Source organism: Garra rufa, chromosome 10, assembly GCF_049309525.1.
Source record: "Garra rufa chromosome 10, GarRuf1.0, whole genome shotgun sequence".
NCBI classification, from domain to species: Eukaryota; Metazoa; Chordata; class Actinopteri; order Cypriniformes; family Cyprinidae; genus Garra; species Garra rufa.
In genome coordinates, this window is record NC_133370.1 from 14,678,408 (window position 1) to 14,687,498 (window position 9,091).

The following is a 9,091-nucleotide window of genomic DNA, read 5'->3' on the forward strand; positions in this document are numbered from 1 at the left end:
ATGGGGACATTCCATAGGCGTAATGGTTTTCATACTGTACAAACTGTATTTTCTATCACCCTAACCCTACCCTACACCTAAACCTAGCCCTCACAGGAGATTGTGCACACTTTTACTTACTCAAAAAAACTCATTGTGCATGATTTATAAGCCTGTTTCCTCATGGGGACCTAAGAAATGTCCCCACAAGGTCAAAATCTACTGGTATTACTATCCTTGTGGGGACATTTGGTCCCCACAACGTGATGAATACCAGGTACACACACACACACACACACACACACACACACACACACACACACAATTACTCAGCCATTTTTCACAATCAGGGGAACCCAAACCCTTCCAGACTGAAGTGACCAAAAAGGAGCAACCATAAAACACCATGGGGATCGAATGGGGGTGAGAGATAAAACATCGCAAATTCACTTATAAATCAAATTAAGTCAAACCTAAATGTCTGTTCTTAGATCTTTTGATTTACACACCCACTGTCACGTCATGTCCTGTCTGTCAGGGGTAACAGACCCCTGGTGACACGGATATCAGAGTGGCAGAGACCCCTGAAGCCCATAAATCCTTTCATATATTTAACCCTACACATATTTGACATGTGACAACCTGTCCATCAATGCTGACAGGTACCATAAATCTAGACATAAATCATAAAAATGACACTAAGTATCTTATACAACTACTATTGTTATTCTGTCTCTCACTGTTCTAATAAACCTACCATCAAAATTATAGACTGGTCATTTATTTGTCAGTGGGCAAACGTACAAAATCAGCAGGAGATCAAATATTTTTCCTTCGCTGTACACTGCACACAATTATTTGTTAAAACAGTCTAGTTTATTTTTATTGATACTTTTAAGGACTGAATTAAATATATTTATTTATATAGATTATTCGGTCAACTTTATCCATCATATTGGCTTATTTTTATTTATCTTATACTGGCAAAGAATCAATGCAGTATTTACAATGACATTTAATGTTTTAATTCATATAACATATATGTATACACGTTTTCCTTTATGTGAGTGTAGCAATACATGGATTCAAAATTCTTTTGCGCCCCACAAACTTACCACATTCTTTTTACAGTGCTGAATTAAAGAGATGCATCTAAAAAAATAAATTAATAAAGGCCAGTATACCCTACAGCAGTCAGTATTTAACAGAAACACAGTAGGCATACGGTAGATATCAGAGCCTCTGCACTGCAAGTTACTGTATACTTGGTGTCAAGCCATTGGCACTTCTACCACTTATCACATTTCCAAATGGGATGAACTAAAATATCCATTACATGCCATCATATTTCTACAGATTTCAGAGTGATATTCTATTATAGTGCACTGCATTCATACAATATTTATGTGACTTAGTGTGAAGCTACTGGTCCCCAAACAGTCAAAGGGACTGGGAAATGGCTTAAATACCATTCATTAGGATCAACCCAAAACAAAGTAAACCTCAAAGTATAAAAATAGGTCTCTTTGTAATCATGTCTTTGTGATCTGATTAGTATGGACAACTGAAATAGAAATATCTGTGCCATCATCTGTACCCCCACTAGCACTGCGAATTTGTGTAATTTATTTATCTCTGTAAATAACCTTTTGTAATGGTCTTCATGCACAGTTAGAATGTGGCATAATGTCACACTGGGATATGTTAAAGTATGCAGTATTTATTTATGACTATTTTTGCAAAGTGGGAATCTAGTAAATACTCTGCTTAATAATAAACCAGTGCAGTTACAGTTCTAGAGTAAACACATCTATGGGTGTTGATTTAATACCTGTGATTTTACTGTGCATTTTATGCCTCAGCAGCCTGCTAAGGAATCGTTCACAAACACAATATATGTTGTCTGCCAAGAACATACGAATCTACATCGGTAAAAATGTGCGTGTGTGTGACTTTAAGCATGTGATACACTTATGTAAAATGTCAAGCGTGTGTCGTTACTTTCCATCTAGCAGAACTCTACTTTACAAGCAGGGAATGTCTCCTCCTGCATAGCCACAGTGCTGTTGCTGCCTAGGACTGTAATTCCCAGTTGCTGTTGTTTTTCTTGGGTTTCCCGGTACCACTCATGCATCATCAGTGATTCAAAGGTAGGAATCAGGGTCACCTAAAAGGTAATACAGAGAGCAACATTATCCCTCTTAAAAATGTAGATTTTCAAGGTGCATTACAGATTATTTTTGGTCTGCTATTATATGGTGATCCCCTAGTGGCTAGACATAAAAAAAACTCTACAAGTAAACTTTTATAGTATATAATATATATTTTAACCACAGATGGTAACAGAGATAGCACCTAAACTAAATTCTATTGCATATACAGTTGAGGTCAAAAGTTTACATACACCTTGTAGAATCTGCAAAATGTTATTTTACCAAAATAAGAGGAATCTACAAAAAAGCATGTTACCTGAAAAAGATATTTCACATAAAAGATGTTTACATATAGTCCACAAGAAAAAATAATAGTTGAATTTATAAAAATGACCCTGTTCAAAATTTACATACGCTTGATTCTTAGTACTGTGTTGTTACCTGAATGATCCACAGTTGTGTTTGTTTAGTGATGGTTGTTCATGAGTCCCTTGTTTGTCCTGAACCGTTAAACTGCCCGCTGTTCTTCAGAAAAATCCTTCAGGTCACACAAATTCTTTGGTTTTAAGCTTATTTGTGTATTTGAACCCTTTCCAACAATTACTGTATAATTTTGAGATCCATCTTTTTATTACAAAAGGTTCAAACGCTCACTGATGCTCTAGAAGGAAAATCAATGCATTAAAATTTGAAGATCAGGTAAATTAAACTTATTTTGACCTCTGGGAAACATGTAAGTATCTTCTGTAGTGTCTGAAGGGCAGTACTAAATGAAAATAAATATGATATTTAGGCAAAATAAGGAAAATGTACACATCTTCATTCTGTTCAAAAGTTTTCACCCCCTGGCTTTTAATGCATAATTTTTCCATCTAAAACATCAGTGAGCATTTGAACCTTCTGTAATAGTTACATATGAGTCCCTCAGATGTCCTCAGTGTGAAAAGATGGATCTCAAAATCATACAGTCATTTTTGGAAAGGGCTCAAACAACACAAAAATGCTAAATAACCAAAGAATTTTGCAACATTTTGCAGATTCTGCAAGATGTATGTAAACTTTTGACCTCAATTGTATCTACTCATACATACCGGCACATCCTCAGACCACACAGATTTTCCCTCTAATAATGCATCCAGAATGGACCTTATCAAGCCTTCCTTGAGTGTGTCATTCCCACTTATTATGTAACAGGATGATCGCAAACGGCAAAAGAACTCAACATCAACAGTGGAAGCTGCATGGCTTGACGGAAGGTAAGCCAGGTCCAAGTATACCGAAGTGCCAACCTTGCTACCTGTTGATAAATCAAGACACAAGTCAGTGCCAAATACATATGTATTTGCACACAAAAATTAACAATGTAAAATCAGTTCAAACCTGCTGTTGTGGATCGTTTAGAATTGGAGCCTGTGCTACGACTAGCCATTAAGTCTCCTGCTGAGCTGCTCCTCGAGCCGCTAACAGAAGTACCCTGACTTCCAGCTCTGGTTTTGGTGCCTTGTGTTGAAACACTAGAAGATGATAACCTCTGCGTAACTCCTGCGGCTTTTCTGCCTTTTGTTGCGCCAGGCTTTAGACCGCTAACAGGATCAGGCATACAGGCACCAGGCTGAGGTGGAAGAGGAGGTAGGTCTTTCACAGGTGCGGGTGGAGGATCCTTCGGCAAAGCATGATTTCCTCTGTAAGAATTCAAACCATCATTTAGGTTCTGGGTTTGCAAGTGGACACCACCTTCTTCGTCAGAATCCAGAAGTCCATCCGCTGTAATGGATGGGCAATCCTCTACACCCGGATGCACATCTGAATCAGTTGCCATTGGGAAATAATCACTGCTAGAAGTAAGAGGGGTCTCCTGAGTTGGATGAGTGGCCTTGTGACCCGAACATGATGCTGGAAGGGGCTTTGCTGCGTCCTGGGAGTGGTCACTATCATCTGAAAGGTTTAACGGGCTGGTGTTACGAACACCTGGTGAGAGTGGATCCACTTGATCACCCACCGGTTTGAAATGCTTAAACTCACATGGAGAGACCAAGCAGAGGTCAACATCATGGGTAGTATCAAGCAATAGACCCTGAGGTCCAGACAGACACCCTTCTGAGCCATCATGAGATGCCCTCTGGGTGTGAGGCTTCTTTAAAGACAAAGACATCCCTACTTTGAAATCAGAACTAACATGGTGTCCATTGGAATAGGATGTTTCGTCTTCGTTGGTGGACTCGCTCACCGTTGGCAGCACTTGTTCAAAAGACATTGATAATGACTCATCAACCTCAGTGGACTGTGGTGAACTTACTTCTGCAGGCATTGAGTGAGTAGTGGTTACAGTGGGAGATATATCAGGCATTATATCCTTGAAAGAGCTAAGAGATAGAAAGCTAGAATGCTTCTCTTTGGAGGAAGTGGAGATGCTCTCCTGGTTACTTTTAGGGCATCCGGATCCTGAAAATTTGGACAATCCTGTTTGCTGGCTTTCTGAACCAAGACACATCTTAACCCCAAAACTACTATGATCTTTTGAGGCCCAGGTCTCTTCAGGTGACAAGTGATAAGGAGTATGACCAGCACTGTTTGGACCTGATCTAGGAGATGTTAGCTCTAAAGTCTTTTCATCAGGACTGATGCAAACCTCCTCACGCCCGTTTGCTGAAATATTTTCTTTTAAAGCCCCATCAAGCAAAGTATATTCAGTAGGAGTGAGGTCTAGATTCACACAGCGCTCATTTATTATTTTGACAGAGGGTCTTGCAGATGCTGAGGCCTTGCTAGGGCAAGACTGCACACTACCCGTCGAGACGTTTTTTAGGTTCCCAGAGTCAACAGTTTGCCTCTTCACAAGCAATTCATGTTGCTCCTGATCCATTTCCAGAAATGCTGCTGTCATATCTTCTGGTGAAGACATTGCGGAGCGATTTACATCTTCTGAGTCTGTTGACAACTTTTGATTTTGTTGCTCCTTGTTAGTTTTAAAGTTTTTTGCTTTGTCCTCAGCCTGTTTGTTCAATTTTGCTTCATTTTTTACATTACCTGGCTTATTTGAGTTTGGTATTCCTGTGGAGGTTTTTTTGATATCTTTCCCAAGAGACTTTCTCTCTTCGGTTTTGCTATCTAACTTTGGTCTTCTCATTGAAGAATCCTTGCTACCTGGCAGTTTTCTCTGCCCATTTTCTTGTTTCTTTGAGTCTGATATGTTTGTTTTTTCATTGCTTCTGTCCTTCAAGGACTCCTTCCTTGTAACTAATCTGGAGGGTTTATGTTTCACATTGCTTTCTGCAGATTTCAACTTTTCTTCACTTTTTGGATCATTTATGCCTTTGGATTTGTCCTTTGAAGCACCGTTACTTGGTCTGGATTCATTTTTACCAGATTTGGGACTATCCTGACTGTCTGCAACTTTTGGATTCTTTTCTGTTTTTGATGTTTCAAAATCTTTGGGGCACACCACAGGCCGCTTGAGAAACTCCAGGTGCTTCAGTCTCTCCAGACCATCCAATATCTTTCCTTGTGGTGTAGAGCCAGGGAAGAGAACTCTGATGATTTTCTCCATTGGGTTAGCAGGGTGCCAAACAAGCAAAGCACATATAGAGACCAAAGAGGTTAGGTGGCCATCTAAACTCTTGGATTTGGAACTATTGTCTGGCCAGCTATTCATGAAAGACTCTACCTCTTTGCTACGTTTGACTGGATTTAGGATGTAAAGTTCAAGACATCCCACTCCCATTTTCTGGAACAGAATAACTGGTTCTATGGAGCCAATTGAATTGCGTAAAAGTGGTTCTGGTGAGATCTTTAGTTTTTCCAAATGCTGTAAAATAAGTGCTGCTAGATCACTGCTTCGCAGTACATTAGGATCACCCTGAAGTTTTTTAAGTCGATTTGGGGCATTGAGGAAAACCACACCAAGCTCTGGAGAGATTAGATTCTTCACCCATTGCTCCTTGTCCTGTGAGTCAGTATTATTTTCCTCAAGCTCTGCGACCTTCCTTTCCAACAAGCTGTTAACTCCCGGCAGGTTGTCTGTTCCAACATGTGTAAGCAGCACTGAGTCAACACGGTCCAAATGCCTGACAAGCTTCCAGAAGCAAGAGCGTGGATCTGCTCCACCATTGACCAAAACATTGAAGCCATTGACGGCAAAAAAGGCACAGTCGCCTCTTCCTCCTGGAAAGACATAACAGCACGGACGGCAAAGCTTGAGAAATCCCACTGTGCCAGGAGGCTCTAAGAGGTCAAATGGAGACTGTGGCTCTGAGGACTCAAAAAGGTGGTCTGTAAACTCTTGAAGGCCCCCCATTTTGGGTAGTACCATTAGAGGATTTACCTTAATGTCAATAATGTCATGTATGTTGTGCTTCCCTAGCACAGAGTTTTTCCATTTTCCAGTTTTAGGGCAGCTTATGGTGAGGTTTGCTTTGCCATGTATGCTAACCGAATTTAACAGAGCTTGAATCTGTTGAAAATGTACAGAAAACAAGGCATTTATTAAAATATATGAGAAAACAGCTATTATATTACTGTACAACAGAATCAGAAAAATCATTATACACAGAGGATGGATAGTTTTTCAAATCCATAGCTAATGTGAGGATAATACATTAAAATATTGGCATACACATTTACAGTCTGACAAACCTCTTCATCTGAAAAGATCTGGGTAAAATCATTTGGAGTGAACTGGCCCGTGTGCAGGACCAGATCCCCTGAGTCCTCAAGAGACTGTCCTGTGAGCACCAGCAATTTGTGTCGAGGTATGGATGATATCAAGCTGTGGACCTGATTTACAAAAATAGTTATAAATTGCAAATATTTTAGAGTATATTTAACTATTTAAAAGTAGATGCACATTACATTTCAATTAAATGTAAAAATGTTATTACTGTAAAATGTGCCTCTACAAAATATTACAGAATGGAAACTAATGACTTGTATGAAAGACTAACTATTGACATTTAATGAAAACACACACACACACACATACAGTTGAAGTCAAAAGTTTACATACACCTTGCAGAATCTGCAAAATGTTAATTATTTTACCAAAATAAGAGGAATTATTAAGCATAAGAGTATTATTAAGCATTTCTAACTTTTGAACAGGGTAATTTTTAGAAATTCAACCACTATTTTCTCTTGTGGACTATAAAATGTAAACGTCTTTTGTGTGAAATATCTTATTCAGGTCAGTGCTAAATAAAAATAATAACATGCATTTTGTATGATGCCTCTGATTTTGGTAAAATAATTAACATTTTGCAGATTCTGCAAGGTGTAAGTAAACTTAGACTTTGACTTCAACTGTATATATATATATATTTTTTTTTTACTGTATATATGTATTTACACACACACACACACACACACACACACACACACACACACACACACACACACACACACACACACACACAAATATATTTTTGCATATTTTTGTATATTTATATATATTTTTATGAATGTTTATGAAAAAAATTAGATTCATCAGTCATTTATTTTAAAATATTATTTAGAATTTATTCTGTTTCACAATTTTGATTTATGGTGTCTAATATTGCTAAGGCATGGTATAATTTTAGCCTTAATATATGTAATGTGACCCTTGTCATTTTCATTGATTCATACATCATTGATTGTCATGTAATACAAACTAATGGAACTGAGGAAGAGAAGAAGAGATGCCTTTTAATCACAAACCTCAGAGTAAAGAAACCCTTCAGATGGATTTACTACAACTTTAATGTCCAGTACATCTGAATTGAAATGAAATGTCTTCTGACCTATGATGGGATTGTTGGGAAACAGACCAAATGAAAAAGGGAAATAATCAGTATAAGTACACAATTTCTTAATAGCAAACATTAATGCATTGCTAATCTAATAATCATCAAAAGTAATGCACAATAAGTCAAAGCAAACAACATCAAATTTCAAAGTGGAAGAAACTACATTATTCTACCAGCTAAGAACCTTTAATATTTGGATATGCTGTACTCTTTTCTTTCATGGTTCAAACATCAAGCTGTTTTGATGCTGACAGTAAATTCTCCACCAGAGTAATGGAAATTTAAAAAGATTTCCCTAAGTATGAGAGCTCCAAAGTCTATCTATAGTTCTCTTTAGATTCAAAACTACTACAACAAAATGTTCCATGTTTTTCCAACACCAGCCAAAGTCTGAACAATTGGTAGAAAGCACTTCCTTCCTGTCTTTCTGCTGTGTCTACTAAAACAGCAAATTAGCCAACCTACAACTTTTACTGAATAATAGAAGCTTGACAGAAGCTGCAACCGTGCGCAGTTTAGACTTATATATAAATAATAAAATGATAATAAATGAATGATTCTGTCCCAGTAAAGCTGTAAAGAGAACATAATGTACTTGTACATTTTTCCATAAGAGTGACTACTGAACAAATATGTATTGTGTGTCTCCATGTAAACTAAGCTTAGAACAGATTTACACTAACATCATTTTCTGATAAAAGTCCACATTAAGACTTTATTTCAAAATAGATTTACATGCTTGTTGGATATATGGTAATCTGCATATTATAATCCGTTGAATAATCTAATACATGCATATCTGTTTTCTGCTATTCCTGTGTTTGCATGTCCCATAATTCTTCTAATATAGGAATATCCCAGTTGTCATTTTCAAATGTCTAGAAACTGAAATATTGGCTTTATTGGGTTGGCTTAATATGACCATATTACATTATTTACTGGAATCACGCTGTGCATGTCTGACACTGTATATGGAGCTGTACTGGGGCTGAACTACACAGTTGCTTCTTTGTTAATTCATAAGACCGCATCCCACAAACATATCATGTGATCCAAATGGGCTCCAAAAGATGACCAAGTGTTGTTTAAAAACGTAGCCTACTGGACTAGAAGCTCATGTCTTTCACTTCCAACCCAAAAGAAGATGGCCCGTACCTCTTATATCTTTGGACTGATGAG

At 37.8% G+C, this 9,091-nt stretch overlaps 1 protein-coding gene across 1 annotated transcript; it reads right to left on the minus strand.

Annotated features, from left to right (window-relative positions):
* Window positions 1-1,532: 1,532 nt before the first annotated feature.
* Window positions 1,533-8,003, minus strand: LOC141344784 (microtubule-associated protein 1S-like). Its single transcript, XM_073849683.1, has 5 exons — window positions 7,824-8,003; window positions 6,765-6,905; window positions 3,513-6,582; window positions 3,224-3,429; window positions 1,533-2,146 (listed from the first exon to the last, which is right to left on the minus strand). Exons 1-5 carry the CDS (start codon window positions 7,986-7,988, stop codon window positions 1,988-1,990), a joined length of 3,741 nt encoding a protein of 1,246 aa, XP_073705784.1. The 5' UTR covers window positions 7,989-8,003; the 3' UTR covers window positions 1,533-1,987.
* Between the last annotated feature and the right edge of the window lie 1,088 nt (window positions 8,004-9,091).